The 16,881-nt window shown below is 41.2% G+C and overlaps 12 protein-coding genes across 12 annotated transcripts; 5 read left to right on the top strand and 7 right to left on the bottom strand.

Moving 5' to 3' along the window:
* Nucleotides 1-54: 54 nt before the first annotated feature.
* On the bottom strand, nt 55-747 carry PAS_chr1-1_0347 (Hypothetical protein; the record flags this gene model as incomplete). The annotated part of the gene is made up of 1 exon (XM_002489959.1): nt 55-747. One exon carries the CDS (start codon nt 745-747, stop codon nt 55-57), a length of 693 nt encoding a protein of 230 aa, XP_002490004.1.
* A 701-nt stretch (nt 748-1,448) lies between these two features.
* On the top strand, nt 1,449-2,516 carry PAS_chr1-1_0348 (Protein involved in mating response, invasive/filamentous growth, and osmotolerance; the record flags this gene model as incomplete). The annotated part of the gene is made up of 1 exon (XM_002489960.1): nt 1,449-2,516. One exon carries the CDS (start codon nt 1,449-1,451, stop codon nt 2,514-2,516), a length of 1,068 nt encoding a protein of 355 aa, XP_002490005.1.
* A 97-nt stretch (nt 2,517-2,613) lies between these two features.
* Nucleotides 2,614-3,534, bottom strand: PAS_chr1-1_0349 (Essential protein involved in rRNA processing and ribosome biogenesis; the record flags this gene model as incomplete). Its single annotated transcript, XM_002489961.1, has 1 exon — nt 2,614-3,534. One exon carries the CDS (start codon nt 3,532-3,534, stop codon nt 2,614-2,616), a length of 921 nt encoding a protein of 306 aa, XP_002490006.1.
* Nucleotides 3,535-3,618: 84 nt separating this feature from the next.
* On the bottom strand, nt 3,619-3,933 carry PAS_chr1-1_0350 (uncharacterized protein; the record flags this gene model as incomplete). Its single annotated transcript, XM_002489962.1, has 1 exon — nt 3,619-3,933. The coding sequence occupies one exon, from the start codon at nt 3,931-3,933 to the stop codon at nt 3,619-3,621; it is 315 nt and encodes a 104-aa protein (XP_002490007.1).
* A 594-nt stretch (nt 3,934-4,527) lies between these two features.
* Nucleotides 4,528-5,910, top strand: PAS_chr1-1_0351 (Hypothetical protein; the record flags this gene model as incomplete). The annotated part of the gene is made up of 1 exon (XM_002489963.1): nt 4,528-5,910. The coding sequence occupies one exon, from the start codon at nt 4,528-4,530 to the stop codon at nt 5,908-5,910; it is 1,383 nt and encodes a 460-aa protein (XP_002490008.1).
* A 248-nt stretch (nt 5,911-6,158) lies between these two features.
* PAS_chr1-1_0352 (Hypothetical protein) lies at nt 6,159-6,836 on the bottom strand (the record flags this gene model as incomplete). The annotated part of the gene is made up of 1 exon (XM_002489964.1): nt 6,159-6,836. One exon carries the CDS (start codon nt 6,834-6,836, stop codon nt 6,159-6,161), a length of 678 nt encoding a protein of 225 aa, XP_002490009.1.
* A 451-nt stretch (nt 6,837-7,287) lies between these two features.
* PAS_chr1-1_0353 (Vacuolar integral membrane protein) lies at nt 7,288-8,948 on the top strand (the record flags this gene model as incomplete). The annotated part of the gene is made up of 2 exons (XM_002489965.1): nt 7,288-7,440; nt 7,518-8,948. The coding sequence occupies 2 exons, from the start codon at nt 7,288-7,290 to the stop codon at nt 8,946-8,948; spliced, it is 1,584 nt and encodes a 527-aa protein (XP_002490010.1).
* Nucleotides 8,949-9,042: 94 nt separating this feature from the next.
* Nucleotides 9,043-10,617, bottom strand: PAS_chr1-1_0354 (Allantoin permease; the record flags this gene model as incomplete). Its single annotated transcript, XM_002489966.1, has 1 exon — nt 9,043-10,617. One exon carries the CDS (start codon nt 10,615-10,617, stop codon nt 9,043-9,045), a length of 1,575 nt encoding a protein of 524 aa, XP_002490011.1.
* A 566-nt stretch (nt 10,618-11,183) lies between these two features.
* Nucleotides 11,184-12,299, top strand: PAS_chr1-1_0355 (glycosyl hydrolase family 88, putative; the record flags this gene model as incomplete). The annotated part of the gene is made up of 1 exon (XM_002489967.1): nt 11,184-12,299. One exon carries the CDS (start codon nt 11,184-11,186, stop codon nt 12,297-12,299), a length of 1,116 nt encoding a protein of 371 aa, XP_002490012.1.
* Nucleotides 12,300-12,499: 200 nt separating this feature from the next.
* PAS_chr1-1_0356 (Hypothetical protein) lies at nt 12,500-13,441 on the bottom strand (the record flags this gene model as incomplete). Its single annotated transcript, XM_002489968.1, has 1 exon — nt 12,500-13,441. One exon carries the CDS (start codon nt 13,439-13,441, stop codon nt 12,500-12,502), a length of 942 nt encoding a protein of 313 aa, XP_002490013.1.
* Nucleotides 13,442-13,921: 480 nt separating this feature from the next.
* Nucleotides 13,922-14,995, bottom strand: PAS_chr1-1_0357 (NADPH-dependent medium chain alcohol dehydrogenase with broad substrate specificity; the record flags this gene model as incomplete). Its single annotated transcript, XM_002489969.1, has 1 exon — nt 13,922-14,995. One exon carries the CDS (start codon nt 14,993-14,995, stop codon nt 13,922-13,924), a length of 1,074 nt encoding a protein of 357 aa, XP_002490014.1.
* A 570-nt stretch (nt 14,996-15,565) lies between these two features.
* PAS_chr1-1_0358 (Ceramide synthase component, involved in synthesis of ceramide) lies at nt 15,566-16,777 on the top strand (the record flags this gene model as incomplete). Its single annotated transcript, XM_002489970.1, has 1 exon — nt 15,566-16,777. The coding sequence occupies one exon, from the start codon at nt 15,566-15,568 to the stop codon at nt 16,775-16,777; it is 1,212 nt and encodes a 403-aa protein (XP_002490015.1).
* Nucleotides 16,778-16,881: the final 104 nt, after the last annotated feature.

A 16,881-nucleotide genomic window follows, 5' to 3' on the forward strand; every position in this document is an offset into this window, starting at 1 on the left:
TGCTTATTATTTATTTGCGGACCTAAGTCTCCCCCTTTCTTGCTTGGCTTGGAATCATTTTTCAAGATTAAACTTCCTCAATAACGTTTCTTGGTTGCCTTTTAGTATCAATCGGTAGAGAGACCAAAATACACTTTGATTCAATCTTCGGTAAACTAATCGAACTCTTTCTACCGTTTGTTTTTTTTCTTCATCTGAAAATTGGGTAGTTTTTTCAATTTCAATTGATTGCAACTCTAAATTGTTTGGGATCTCTCCAGAATTAGGAGAAACTTTCGGAATAAAGTTTTTCAAGTCGATAGAAACATCAATGGACTCTTGAATATGAGAGGTTAGCGGTTCCTGTATAGGGCGGCACTGTTTTGTAAAGCTGGAAGCCGATTCTACTTTCAGCTTGTTTAACACGATTAAGCCTAGACAACTCAGTATGAAAAAGGAGAGGAATAAGATAGACGAGAGGACCAGTTTTCCATAAATATGTTGATTCAAGAAGATATTAAACCCCATTACAAGTAGATTTACCAAAGCTCCACTATCGTATAAATTCAGAAGCTTCTTTAGGGCCTTTTCATTGTCAATAGATGGACACTTCTTTAGTTGAACCTTAAGTAGGTCGAAAAGAGTTTTGAAACGACTAGTAATAGCTTTCAGCAATTCAACTGTTTGGTCACAAACAGCATGGCTAGTGAAGATTGAGGAGTTCAAGATATCTGGTGCCAAAATATTTGAATGCTTAGCCTTTGTCATAGCAGAGAGTTTAATGACAAAAATCACAAACGCGAGACCTTTATACCACCTCTTGATCTGAAGTAAGACATTGACGTCAAGACTGCTGTAGATCAAAGCGAAAAGTGCACACGATCAAATAGCTAGCCTTATGTTACTAATCTGGCAACAATAAATTAGTGATGAAAGAAGGCTTGTTTTTACACTATAGTGTACAGCAGTACTTTTGGTTTAGATCATGGGCGTGTGGTCTAGTGGTATGATTCTCGCTTTGGGTGCGAGAGGCCCTGGGTTCAATTCCCAGCTCGCCCCGATTTTGTTTTTCTTTGTTTGCTTCAACTTGGAAAATGTATTGTCATCATCACGGGCCTATTAATCTTCAGCACGCTGGAGGTTAAAAAAGGTTTTTTTTTCAGATACTCTTTGTTCAGAAATAGTGGTCATCAGTCATTCTAAACATCATTATCGGGCGTGTGGTCTAGTGGTATGATTCTCGCTTTGGGTGCGAGAGGCCCTGGGTTCAATTCCCAGCTCGCCCCGAACTTTTTGTTCTTTATTGTCTTGGAGTGCATTCCTCAGTTTAGTTGGTGGAATCCAAAAATAGGATTTCGTACCTTTAGGGATTCCTCCAAGTCAAACTTAACATTTTGCTCACACTGCGCTTAATCGACCCTTAATTCATCTCTTCCACACGTTTTCTTTAACCACATACAAGGGTTCCTATGACGGACTATGTCACTTCTAAGCGGCCAGATAACGTGCTCAATTGGACAAGTATTCATGTATCGTCCTGGATAGGGGAGACTATTCCTGAGATCGATCCAAGTCTACTCCAAAATTTTTTAGAACATGACATTGCGGGAGATGTTCTACCCTACTTGAAGTCTGAAGATCTGAAGGAAATTGGGATCAACGAGCTCAAGCACAGAATCTCTATAAAAAAGAACATTCATGAACTTCTTGTGAGCAATGAAAAGCACATTGATACCAGTATTCTATCAGACACCGCTACCGAGCTAGGAACTTTGATACTGACTAATAAATTCATAACCCAGATGGCGAACAGAAAGAATGTTGTAGATGATTCCACTCATCATTCGAATAACAGAAGGCTCACTGAACAGTTTAATAAGCTTCGCAAAGATCTTTTGCCGATATTCAAATGGATCAAGGAGACCCAACCATTACCCACTCCAGAGAATACACATTTCGCAAATATGGGTTCAGTACCAGCATCTCCTGTGGAGCATACTTCAGGTGAGTCAACATTGTCTAACCCCAGTCTAAGCACCATCAATGCTGGCGAAGGAGTGAACTCTGCAGTTGCAGGGCAATCTCTCGGGAGGAAACCTACATTATCCTCCAGAAGACAATCACATGCTTTGTCTCCAACTGGTGAACACCTGAATGTGTCATCATCATCTCCTTCGACGGGGAATTTTGAAACTCTGAATGGAGAAAGACCCAATCTTAGATCTGCTTCGTCAGGATCACAGGAACATACTGAGAACGAACTATTGAAGCCGTTGAGAGTTAAAGCAGATGAGCCTTGCTATAAGGTGATTCAGAATGCCATGAAAAGACATGGCTTATCGGTAGATGATTGGCGCAAGTATGCTTTGGTCATCTGCTATGGAGATGAAGAACGAGTACTAGGCTTACATGAAAAACCTGGGAGTATCTTCAAGGAACTCAAAGATCAGAAACAGAATCCTGCAATCATGCTTCGTCAAATTGACACTAATAATGACGATCAGAACCATATTGAAACCCCTGGAGGGAGATTATGAATTATAATATAAAGTCTACCGATATTGTTACAGATAATTGTAATATGAGTTATGCAAAGTATGAAAAGAGAAGAAAGAGGTATCATTCTCTTTTCCTTTAGTACGGTCTGAACCGTTTACGTTCTTTCATCACCTTGATCTTCTCCTGGTCGTCCTTGAATTTTTTCAACAAGTCGTTCATTTCCAGCTTTTTCTTCTCTCGGATTTGGAACTTGTAGAAATCTTGTTTTTCCTTCTTCTTCATCTTTTCCTGAGCCTGGGCAAGAATCTCAGAGTTGTTGGTCTTGACCCTACCCAATATCTCATCTCTGGTTTTCTTGTGGGGTCCAACAACTGTTATGAAACCATCTTCATCTACGGTGGATCCTAATTTACTCAATTCCTCGTAACTTGTTTCCTCTCTTCTATTGAACTCTGACATGTCTTGGAAGATGGATCTGTTCAATTGGGCAATGTCCAATATATGAGATTGGGCCAGTTTCCTATATCTTGCAGACCCCAGAGGGTCAGCCAAAGTCCACACGGGGCATCTGGATGACTTTACAAGCTTTTTGATACATTGGTAAGCTAAATCACAAGCATCTTGGTCAATGAATGTGATCAAAGAACAATGGTTTGGGAGATGTGGAAATGGAGATTGTTTATGAGTAACCAAATCTGAGGTTAACTTGGCTAAATTTATGCTGGAGTCCTTCTTGCACTCTACAAAACTTTCTATTATGGCGCCTGTGGCATGTTTCCCAAAAAACTGTTTTAAGGTGGCTAATCCTGATCCTAAGGGAATGTTAACTATGAAAAGGGACCTGGAAGATAATCCTTCATCCTTGGAAGAATGTTTTTTTATGTAAATGTAATGTGCGGCCTTGGGTACCTTCCCGCTGGGTGCGTGAAACAGAACAGGAAGCACAACAAACCCTTTTATCTCTTGGACGCTGGCCAACTCCATTGTATGAACTTGGTAAAGTGTCGGTGTGAGGGAAATGAGAGAAAAAATGTTGATGTCTAACAGGGTAAACATCAGTACCTCAGTAAAAACGAGACCAGTTCCAGTTCTGCTCGCTCCGCCCAGCAGAAGGAGAGAGATAGGGGACGCACAAGTCCTCTAGAAGTTCTGTGTCTCTTTCATCAACTCATATAGCTGGCCGACCTGTTCAGGTGACATTTTGTCTAGTTCCTGTTTGGATAACTTGTAATCTTTCCACTGGCCGTCAGAGATCATTTGAAGGTAATCTTGCCAGCTTTGTAGAAAACCAACAATGTGGATTGGGTTATCCGTATTCTTGTGTAGTTTAAACTCCTGTTTGACATAACTATCACCTAAGGATCTTTGCAATGCGGGAAGTTGTCTATGAGCTCTAAGTATCTCACGAAACAGCTTTAGCGGAGGCAATAAAGGACTTTTCTTTGCTTTAAGCATTGTTTGAGATGTAATTGGGGGAGAAATGGATGAGACCAGAAGGGCGCGAAGGAATTTAAGATGAAGCCGCTCTCTGATGGGGGGGGGCCTGCCCAGAAAATATCCTAGAAAGTCTTTGTGACGATTACAATATAAGTGAAATCATAACGGAAAACATCAATCACAAAACTATCCTGAAAACTCTCATTGCAGATCCTCCCCCCTCTCTTTCTCCTCTCCCCCATATGACCAAAGTTTGCCCACCGCTGTTCCCGCAAAATCTCCCCACGAAACTCAATTATTCATCGACTTACCCGGCTGGCACGCAAATTTCTTAACAGAACTATTTTTTCTGGGTCTTCTCGCCTGAGGAAAAAAAAAGTTCGTCGGATCCTTTCATTTTAACCCTACAAGCACTTGGATCGTATTGCCAAAACCCAGCATAAAGAGCTTTTGTTACACTGAGTTTCTAAACCAACAAAGCCAATAATTTAGCCAGGTTGAGCCATTCAGATTGACATATACTTCCCCAAACATCCTTCTTCTTTTATTTTCCGTTCAACTATTCTAGATTTTTCTCTTTAGGAAAAGAAAGTTTTGCCATCGTTTTTGAGAATGTCGTACGCTATTGCTGCCGCTAATGGATCCTCTAAGGAAGCCACCGAGATAGAACTATCCACTGAACTTGCTAAGACTGCCATTGCTGATTCTCCAGTCGAATCAGCTGGTGACGAGGACAAAACACCATCACCCAAATCAGAGAAGAATAGCAAACCAAAGGACAAGTCCACCAAACAAGACGATGCAGAATTGGAGGCCGAAAAGATTAAAAAGAGCTTGGCTCCAGCCCCCGTTCCTGTGGTGAATGCTTGGGGTAGTAGTATACCGTCCGCAGCTATTGATGAAATAGTCAAAACCAAGGATGACATTTTAACCGCCGCCTCACGAGAGAATTCAAAGAGCTCCTCCAAGCCTGCGGCAGCCAAACAGGGTAAAGAGAAATGGGTCCCATTCAAAGCTGCTGTAGTTCTTCCAGCTGCTCCCAAACCAGTTTCTTCGAAGTCCCAGAAGAAAAATAAGAAGAAGGTGAAGGACCAGTCGAACAAGCAGAATAGGAAGAAAACACCTATTAAGCAGCAGCAGCATCAACAGCAAGCACAAATTAAGGGTTCAGACGAAAATAACAAGAAGCTGGACAAGAAACAACCTAACGGTACCAGCACAGAGTCAGCTGTCGCTCCAATCGCCACTCCTCTAGAGTTTAATGAACAGCAAACTGCTACCGCTAAAGCCGTCCCCCCTCAGGTACCACAACAGGACAATTTGGATCAAGTCGAGCAGCCTATATCTACTTCAGACGACCACCAGCATGAGCAGTCCCAACAGAACCTGCACGCTCACCACAACCACCAAAATAACCACAAACCTTACAGACAGTTCAACAATGGATACCGCAAATACCAGGGTCGCCAACAATACAACAACAACAATGGTGTATTCATCCCATTCAACAATAGGCAACAGCACCCACAAGGATTTCACGGTTTCATTCCAGCATATTCTCCAAATGCTTTCCATCCAAGACCTTTCCAGCCTATATATCCACAGCAGGCCGCCGCATTTGCTGCACAAGATCCCCTCCCTAGCTTAACTTATCAGCTAGATTACTATTTCTCATTAGAAAACTTGGTCAAGGATATATATTTGAGGAAACAAATGAACTCTCAAGGTTTCATCCCATTGACTGTGATCTTCAACTTTTTCCGGGTCAACGCTCTAAGTTCTGGCAACTATCATTTAGTTGTGGATGCCTTGAAGTACTGTATGAACATTGAGTCTCGTGGTTCGGACAATGGAATTAAGATCAGGGCCCTCAATGATTGGGAAAAGTGGGTTTTACCCTTTTCCCAAAGAGAAGAGTCTGGTAAGGATGAATCTGTTCCTGAACCAGTTTCCGAAATCATTCAAACGGAGGTTGAGGCTTCTACTTCAACATGATTCTGCCTCTATTACATGAACCTTCTTCAGAAAAGTTTTCAATGCATTTTTTTGTAAATATTGACCGCACACATTACTCTATGATAGAGATAAAGAAAAAGACGAAATGAAAATGATTATTAAGTATAAAGATCTGATCCTATGAAGAAAAAAAAATACTAAAAAAAATTTAAAATTGCCAACCAATCCCTTTCAAGTTGTAGTGTTAGGATAGATTCATGTCTATTAACAATAAAACTACCCCACAACTACTGAGTAAAGAAACCTTTGAGACCTTTCCAACGTTCATTGTTGTACATGAATTCTAAACTATTCCGCAAGCTGGGATGAAGGAATATCGGGTCCGATTGATACAAATACATGCAGCAGCCCCATGACAACATAGAATAAATATACCATGACACGTTCTCAATCATTCTTTTGCTTTGCTGGTGGACCTTTGGTGTTGTATTTGGATCGGAGGTTCTACTTTGGGACAGTTTCACTGCAATCATTTTCCCTATTGCCAGTATCATACGAGAAGAGCAATATAATGTTACCTGATGGGTGATATTTCTGGAAAATAGTTTTCCTCCAGTAGGCTGCCCGTAGACTAATAAACCAGCGATAGCTCCAGCAATAAAATGAATGTACTTCTTGCGACTAGCTTTGTTATGTTTCAATATGACATGTTTTACCGCAAATAAAACTCCTTTGTAGACAATTGCGAAAGCCGCCAGTATCCATGCATGTTCACAGGACAGCTTTAACGCCTTATAGATTGTGTCTCCAATAGGTTGCTTCCTTTTGAAAACGAGGGCCAAAGCCAGCGCATGTGCAAATCTTAATCTTCCTCCATAAACCACTCCGTTCCTTGACGCTCTGAACACGTTAAGGAAATCTGTAAGGGTTTCTGTGCTCTCAATATTATCGGTAGGAGAGTCCATAAGATATATATCGAGAAAGTTGTACGGTAGAAAGACGCATTTGGCTTATTTATATACTTTTCCCTTACACAAGAAACTGTGATGCCTGTGAAAATAAGTTTGCATGTGAATATGCATGGGTGTTGAAGGAGATGCCATTTCTGACATCTGACATCTTCTTTGACTGAAATTATGAGCTTGAGACTCTGTTCCGAAACACGCTAATAGTTGGGGTTTGATCCACGCATTGTCTAGTACTTTAGTGCAAACGAAGCAGTCTCGGCTTTTCATTCATAATACTCACAACATCGTTTGATTCAGATATAAGTTCACCTTGTCCAGTCCACACTGGATAGGCCATGTAACATCCAACATCTTCGCACATCCCAACCCCACAACAATAAAGTATCTATCCATCGAATGAAGTTCTGCTACCACATGGCCCATTGCTTTGATTGCTTACACTTAGAAAATGCCTTTGCAATCCGATCAGGAATTGCTGTATCGGGAGCCGGAACCTGAGACTGACTACTCCCTTTTTGAACAGCCTGAAGAGCAGCCTGATACTTCCAAAAGGGAAATATTTGGATGGTGTTTATATTCATGGTCCTCTGAACCGTTTATTGTCAGTGTGGTCGGCACCTATGTTCCCTTACTTTTGGAGCAGTTAGCAAGAGATAATGGGGTTCTTAACTCAGACAGAACAACACCTTGCAACCCAAAAAAAACCCAGCAACTCCAGAGCCACTGCCACCCCAGCAGCCATCACCTGACTCCACATGTGTTTTACCTCTATTCAATGGACATTACTATGTAGACACATCCTCTTTTGCATTGTACACATTTTCACTTTCGGTTCTCGTTCAAACATTATTGGTCATAAGTTTAAGTGGTGCTGCTGATAGAGGGTCTCATAGGAAGCAAATATTGATTATTATGGGCCTACTAGGTTCTCTTTTCACAATTTCTTACATATTCATCAACGACACCCAATATTATACGGCAAGCACTCTTGCTGTGCTAGCGAACAGCTGCTATGGAGTAGCAAATGTTTGTGGTAACGCGTTTTTGCCCTTGTTGACGAAGTTTCACCCAGAGTTGAAAAAGATTCCCGAGAATGATCGCAGTTATATTGACACGAAGGGATTAATATCCTCAAAAATTAGCGGAAAAGGTGCTGCTACCGGTTATGTGTCGGCCTTAATTATGCAACTATTGACTATGAGTATGATTGTTCATTTGAGGAAGAAGAAGCCCCATGAAATTCATGTCGAATCAGAAGACACAATTTGGCCCATCCAAGTTGCTATTTCCATGGTAGGCATATGGTGGTTTCTGTTCCAACTACCATTGAAATGGCTTCTTCAATCCAGGCCTGGACCCCCATTGGAGTTTCATCTTCATGGTACGAGTACTATCATCAATCATCTCCACATAGTTAAAAGCTATACTATTTTTGGCTGGTCCACATTGAAGCATGCTTTAAACCAAACTAAAGATCTGAAAGATATTTCGATTTTTCTTTTGGGTTGGTTCATAATCTCAGACTCTCTAACAACTATCAACTCTGCCGCCATTTTGTTTGCAAGATCTCAATTAGAGATGTCTACCTTGGCACTATCTGTTATTGGTATTCTTACCATGGTTTCAGCGATACTCGGAGCAACTCTCATTCCGAATGTAATTCAACCGAAATTCAATATTTCTACCAAAGATATGCTTCTTTATATTATTATTTGGGCAGCGCTTATTCCATGTTGGGGAATCTTAGGCTTCTTCACGGAGAAGATTGGGCTGCGGTCTCCAGTTGAAATGTATGCGCTATCAGCATGGTATGGGTTTGCTCTTGGAGGATTGGCGACTGTTTCAAGGTCTCTATACGGGTTGTTGATTCCTCCTGGTCAGGAATCTATTTTCTATTCGGTATTCAGTGTTACAGACAAAGGAAGCAGTATTTTAGGCCCACTCATTGTTGGACTAATCATTGATAAAACTCACAATATTCGTTATTGTTTTTACTTCCTTTTTGGTCTGCTAATCCTGGCACTTCCCATAATAAACGCCCTGGACGTTTCAAGAGGGATGGAAGAAGCAAAAGATTTGGCGGAGGAAAGTGGGACCATAGCTGTTTAACTGGTGTAAAATGAATAAGGCATACTTACCTTCGTAAAATCGGTTTTTCATTATAATATATAATTTGACATAACTATTACCATACGGGATTGAATCAGTATGCGTAACGGAAGTTAACATTCTCTCTGTCGGTTAAATCCTCAAAAGCATGCTTTAAATGTTCATCTCTTAGAGCTTCGCCTCTCTCAATCATCTTCTCTTTTCTGTAGTTCTCTCTCATTAACCACAATCTCATGAAGACCAGCAATGTAATCAGTGCTGCATAACACCCCATGTGGGTACCGAAGGCAGTCAAATAACGGGGAGCATCCTGAGCACGGAAAACTTGAGGACCCACACAGTTACCAACGGCCCAACCAACAAAGTTAAAAGCGGTACAGAACGATTTCTTGGATTGACCAGCAATGTTACGGGATAGCAGAGATAGACCCAAGTTCGCAACACCCCAGAAAGACAAGGTCAGGTAGTAACAAAACAACAGCACACCTCTTCTGAGCTTATAATCGTAAGAATCCGTATCGTACCCATCAATAGTAACAGTCATTAATACCACTGTACCAATGATGGAAGGAATGACATAACCAATCATAAAGAAAATGTTTTGGTTGAACCTCTTAGTCAACCATGCAGAAGACAGAAGCAAAATGATCAAGTAAGCACCAAGAACCATGGCCAACAGTTGAGTTTCCAAAACGGTGAATCCAAAAGAGGATATAATGATGTTAGCAAAGGCACCTAAACCAGAAGTTGGAAGTGAGGTCAAAAATTGAATAAGGAAGTAGCAATAAGTTTGAGGGTCTTTCAAAGCTTCGACTACTTGATATCTCTTGAGCTTTCTGTTTTGTAAACCAGTTTGATTAGAACGAACACGCTCAACCATCAACTTTTTGTCTTCTTCCGACCAACATTTGGCGGCCATCGGAGAATCTGGAGTCCAAATTAAGACGAAGACACCCCAAACGACTGTGATACAACCATAAACTAAGAACAGGATTTGCCAGTTCTTTAAAGAAGCTCCGGTAATCAAAGTAAAGCAGTAAGCTAACACACCACCCACGATCTGTTGACCACCGTTCATCATATACCATAAAGCGACAATAGTAGCCTGTTCATCACGTTTATACCACATAGAACTCATAACGATAAAACAAGGTTGGCAACAACATTCGAAAAGACCCAACAGTGTTCGGACAACGACAAGGGCGCCAAAATTGTGTCCCAAAGCATGGAAACCCAAAACAACACCCCAGGCAAAAATATTAAAACATAGGTACTTGGCAATAGGAAGTCTCTGAATCAACCAGTTGGTTGGGTACTCCCAAACCAGGACAGCCAAATAAGTACAGGTTGTCAACCAAGAATATTGCTGACCGACTAAGTTGGAGTCCTCCCTGATACCCATAATGGAAGCAAATGAAAGGGTACCTTTATCCAAAGCCTGCAGGAAGTAGGTACCAACCATCACTGGGAGGATACGTCTGTTAATCATCCAGAACAGACGTCTATCAGTTTCGGCATCAATCTCAACAGCCTCTTCGTCCATGTATTGAAGAATGTCCTTGTCGACTTTCTCAGCATGGACTCTGTCCACATGTTTCTCGTCAGACGCTAGGGAGCCCATATCCTCCAGGTGTTCGACTGATGTTCTTTTGGCACTTAAATCAGACATTAAAATGGTCTTATTTGTTTTGATAGTGTTGGAAATTACTGAAACAGAATCCCTGTGGACATATTTATACCCCAGACAGTAAGAGGGTTAGATTAAGATGAAAACGTAACTAAGGGAGGAGACTGTGACCAAAACTCTTTGACAGGGAGTAATGAAAAGCAAATGAACACGAAAAAACTGGGGATTCTGGTGGGAGTTGCAGTTGTTAGTAAGACAATAAGGCACGCATGCACAAACGGAGAGTTTTATCGCAGCAACGTTTACCCCAGAAACTAACAATTTAGTGACCAAGGATTTTCAATTTGGTAATTACCATGCAGGAAAATAATAATCGCGGGGCAGATCAGGGACAAAAAATGGTGGATGCTTGTTTACGGAGCGCGACTAAGGCCCCACTTTGTGGTTTAGAAGAAAAATTGCATGAAGTCCCCCACCATGACTTCCACCACCTCCTCTCTTTTCTCGTCAAATTCAGCTTTTTTCCGTGTTTCCGTTCTAATCTGGAGAAATAAATATGGGGATAAGGTTACTGAGAACCGTTTATAGTGCTAGCAGAATAAACACAAATGCCCTCTGAATTGTACGACATCAAAGCTTCCTCCGTTGACGAGTTGATTAACAGACTAATTACCAATTTGGTCAATATCAAAGACCACACCGGCCAGTTTTTAATGACTATTCCTGATGGGAGAGTTATTGACACCAAGGGTTGGATCACTGGTTGGGAATGGACACACGGTATTGGCTTGTATGGCATGTGGCATTACTACCAACAAACTGATAACAAGGCGATCTTGAAGCATATTGAAGATTGGTTCCAGGCCCAAATGTTTGGTCCTGACGGATCTACTTCTAAAAATATTAATACCATTGCTGTATTCCTATCGTTAGCCTACGTCTACGAGAAACACGGTAATGAAAAGTATAAGCCATACTTGGACTCTTGGGCTGAATGGGCTATGTACGATTTACCACGTACCGAATGTGGAGGAATGCAACATGCCACCTATCTGACTGACAATTACCAGCAAATGTGGGACGATACTTTGATGATGACTGTCATGCCATTGGCCAAGATTGGTCTTTTGTTCAACAGACCTCATTACGTGGAGGAAGCCAAAAAGCAAATGCTTTTGCATGTCAAATATCTAGCTGACACCAAGACAGGCCTTTGGTTCCATGGTTATACTTTTGAAGGAAATCATAATTTTGCGAATGCCCTATGGGCTCGTGGTAACTCATGGATCACCATTGTTATACCAGAATTTATTGAGCTTCTGAATCTTCAACCGGGTGATTTCTTGAGGGAATTCCTACTAGAGACTCTTAACAGACAGGTTTCCAAATTGGCTGAGCTTCAGGACAATTCAGGATTATGGCACACGCTGTTAGATGACCCATCGTCTTACTTGGAAAGTTCTGCAAGTGCTGGTTTTGCTTATGGAATTTTGAAATCTGTGAGAAAAAGATATATTGATGCTAAATACAGAGACGTTGGCGTAAAGGCTATCAAGGGAGTTATCAGCCAAATCGATAGTGACGGTGAATTATTAAACACCTCCTTTGGTACTGGTATGGGAGATGACTTGCAATTTTACAAGGATATCCCATTGACTTCTATGCCTTACGGACAGGCGTTAGGAATGATTGCTTTGGTGGAATACTCCAAGTTGTACCTTTGATATATAGATAGTATGAATACTCATTTAGCGTACCTTGAAGGGATCAATACAAAATTATTCAATGATTATAACTTATTCAGAGAAACATATCTATAGAGGCCGTGGGCGGCCCATTTGCAGTCAATGTTAAGAACTAAAATTCGTAATACAAACTATCCATCTATAAAGTCTTTCCCTTTGTCATGAATAACCTGAAAGTCTTATAAGGATTTCTCTAGCTTAGCTAGCTCGTTAAATTCAATTTCATACTTCTTCCAAACTTCTAGGTTGGCAGGTTTACTCAAAGGTGGTCTTCCTGTAAGAGTTTCTCCGTATCCATACAGTTTATTCAGTGAGTATTTGACTCCAACTACATTTAGTGCAGTGACCATTTCATCAACTTTGGTGACCAAGTATTGAATCTTTTGAGCTTTTTGTAACTCTCCAGCGTCGTATAGCTCCAATATCTTCAACATACTCTTTGGGAACATTCCAGATAATCCATCAATGGCACCAAAAACCCCAACAGATAATGAGGGAATTAAAACTTGACCTAAGCCTGTAAAGGGCCTAAAATTGTACGTCTCGATTAGGTCGGTATTCTGTCCCAATAGCGTGTAAGTTGCTAAGTTGAAATGTGTCAACTTGACGGCAACAATTGCGGGAAGCTTACCCAAACTTTCAAATGTTTCCGGTTTGATATCGACACCATTACAGTTACCTGGGTAGTTATAAATAATTATTGGCAACGGAGAGTCCTTGGAAACAAGTTCAAAGTATTCTATTATCCCCTCTTGGCTGATCAAGTTTGGACCGAAGTATCCCGGGACCAATATAATTGAAAAATCAGCACCTGCTTCCTTTGCCAACCTCATCTCCTCTCTAATCTCTTCCACAGGTCCTGACGGAGCTCCAGCAATGATCTTGAAATTGGGATCAGGGACAGCCTCTCTCAAAGTACGGAAAAGTGACAATCTTTCATCTCTAGTCAGATGTGTAGACTCGCCCATGGATCCAGCGACGACCAGCCCATTGATACCAGCATTATGTAAAAACTTTGCGTGCTCTACTTGGGTTTCTAAGTCTAAGGAGTAATCCTTCTTGAAGTAGGTTGGGATGGGGGTGTATATTCCACGGGGCAAAACAAAAGAGTCAACTGTCATGTTAGAGAAAAGTTTACAAGTAAAAAGTGGAGAGCGAAATGAAACTTAATACTTACTCATTAAGCTTTATATGATTGGGGAGGCCACCGAATAATGATATTACCTTCGATTTATCATTAACTGAAAGTGGAGTTGAAAACAGAAGAAGTTTATTTTGACGCCTGACCATATGGCTCCACAGTGGGGGTTACATCACGGTTTTGGTGGGGCACAGGGGTGCATCTAGTACATAATTGATACATCATGCATGACTATTAAGTGTGGGGGCGCCTCCGCACAAGTGGAAACAATTTCGATGCTTCCAAACTTCGAAGCCGAGGAGAGAGGATAATAGATATCAAATACCGAATAGTTTCACTCCATCATGAAAATTATGCTGGGATACAACGGAAAATGGTATTTTAGCATTGAATAAAATCCTTCGACCTTCCATTCCTACATATCTCGTCACCTAACTTATATATTCATATCTATTTTACCCTATTCAAACTGTTTTCCGTAATTAGTAAGGGTGAAACGGTATTTGACATCGTTGCGGTGCAACTTCTCCAGTCCGTTTTTAATACCCTCCTGAGAGATTGAAATTGGCTCATACCAAGCTTCAATACCCTTTTCAGCAGCTAACTCAAGCATCTCTTTCATTTCTTCACGGTTACCCAAATGAGAAGAACCGAAATAGCAGCCGTTCTTGATGAAAGATCCAGCATTCATTTCCATCTTGTCCTCTGGAAGTCCGACAGATACAAACTTTGCCCCAATATTAAGTGTGGATACATAGGCATCAAGGTCAAAGTTCTGGCTGGAATTGGCTGTACTAATGATTAAGTCGAACTTATACTTGTATGGTAAGTTCCAACCTTCCTTCTCAGTTTCAATGAAGTAATCAGCTCCCAATTTAAGAGCGTCTGCTTTCTTCTTGTCATTCCTGGAAATTGCGTAGACTTCAGCTCCAAGAGCCTTGGCGAATTGAAGAGCAAAATGCCCCAAACCACCGATACCAACAACACCCACCTTCTTGCCTGGTCCAATATTGTTTCTCTTTAAAGGAGAATAAGTGGTGATACCAGCGCACAACATTGGAGCAACTCCTTCTACGGATAATCCTTTTGGAATCTTGAATGCAAACTCTTTGTTGCAACGAGCATAGTTGGAGTAACCACCATAGGTTCTTGACCCATCGGGATAAGCGTCATCATATGTATCAATCCAGTTAGGACAGTAGTTTTCGTTTTTGGACTTGCAGACATCACACGTCAAATCAGCCCAACACATTGCTCCCATACCGACAGTGTCTCCAACCTTGATATTGTCGACCTTTGAACCAACTCTAACTACAGTTCCAACAATCTCATGACCAACAATGGAGGGAAGCTTTGGCTGACCCCACCCTCCGGAAATGGTGTGAATATCACTGGAGCATATACCACATGCTTCGATCTTGATGTCAACATCATCTTCCTGGAAAGGTCTAGGAGTAAATTGAATTTTCTTTACTTCGGACCACTTACTTGGGTCGTGAACTGCAAATCCTTCAAAAGTGTCTGGGTAAGCCATTTGTTATAGTGATGAAATAAAAAATTAAAAATAAGATGGTTAGAAACGAATTTCACTTCGCCATCTATATATATTATATTTGAAGCCAATAGTGCCCCCACTGATGTTGAGGTGGAGGGGCGAACGTTATGGTTTTGAAAGAGTTTATCCGAGCAACTGATGCGCACTCACAGCCGAATCTGAAAACTGGTGGGAGTTTAGTGGAATTTCGGTGGGAATGGGGGATGCATTAAATTCTGGGGAAGGCGATTATTTCTGAAGTATTCAAATGTAATGACTAACCAAAGGTGACTAGTTTTGACTATGCAGATAACCAACTCTGAGTGCGGTCATTGGCAATCTTGCCTTTGTTTACTCTCCTCTCCAACTCAAATTTTGACCTTATGTACAGTAACATTCACATATTTACTCCTCGATCGGATCTACACCTGCCAGACATTTGACATCTACATTACATAAGCAGTAGAAGTACTCTCGAGTCAATTCGCGCGGGTCTTCCCAAAGTTTTTGGAATTCTGCTTCCTGCTTCCGTAAAGCAGCTCTCACAGGTATACCAGGTTAGCACAACAAATGTCTAAAGAGGAAAAGACAAGACGTCGAAGAGCGTCATCCATTGGAAACATAAACCTAGGTGACAATGCAGTTCCTTCTTTGACTACCCGAAAGTCGAATGCTCAGCAGAGAAAGTCTAGCTCCGCCCGTATTAATTTAATCAACAAGAAGGGAAGTTCCGATTGGGGTTTAGTTAAAAAAATTGGACTTTCCTTGGTCGAACTGAGCTCGCGTCACACATGGTTGCCATTTTTGGTTTCTTTGGTTGCCATACATGGCTCGTATCTGTTATCTAATAACCACACTCCATCCAATCCATTGCACAAGTTCGTTGATCTTTCATATAAAATCGAAGGAACTAACCCTCCCATGTATGGCAAAGGATGGAAAGACTTCTGCTTTGTGTTTTACTTCATGATTTTCTTCAGTTTCTACCGTGAATTTTTGATGCAAGCGTTACTGAAACCTTTGGCCAGTAAGTTGGGTATCACAAGAGAGTCTAAAGTCAGAAGATTCATGGAACAGTCTTATTCAATGTGCTACTATGGATTTTCTGGGCCCTTGGGTCTATATATCATGGCAGGTATGCCCTTGTGGTACTTCAACACGACAGAATTCTATATTACTTACCCTCACAAAAGTCATGAATATCTGTTCAAGTACTATTATTTGGGTCAAGCCGCTTTCTGGTCTCAACAAGCTGTTGTCTTGATGCTACAATTGGAAAAGCCGAGAAAAGATTTCAAGGAGCTGGTTATTCACCACATTATCACCATTGCACTGATTTACTGTAGTTACAGATTTCATTTCACTTGGATGGGGCTTGCAGTCTACATTACCATGGACATCTCTGACTTCTTCCTGGCTCTTTCCAAGACCCTGAACTATGTTGATTCAGCTTACACTGGTCCCGCGTTCATGTTCTTTGTGGGTGTCTGGTTCTACTTGCGCCATTGGCTCAATGTCAAGATCCTTTGGTCTGTATTGACTGAATTCCGTACCGTAGGTCCATTTGAATTGAACTGGATCACACAGCAATACAAATGTTGGATTTCACAACCAATTGTATTTTCATTGATTTTTGCCTTGCAGCTGGTGAATCTGTACTGGTTTGTGTTAATTCTCCGGATTTTGTACCGTCACATCTTTTTAGATGTTACCAAAGACGAAAGATCCGACGATGAAAGCGAAGAAGAAGCCCAAGTAGAACCCTCCAAGAAGGAAGAATAGTTAGCATTATCTTGAATATATGAATAAGAAAGTAAGTCTTGACGTCGTATCGTCACTTAGTGGATGCTTGCCATTTTTTCTCCAGCAATTCTGCCAACGAATGG

Source organism: Komagataella phaffii, chromosome 1 (assembly GCF_000027005.1).
Source record: "Komagataella phaffii GS115 chromosome 1, complete sequence".
Taxonomy (NCBI): Eukaryota; Fungi; Ascomycota; class Pichiomycetes; order Pichiales; family Pichiaceae; genus Komagataella; species Komagataella phaffii.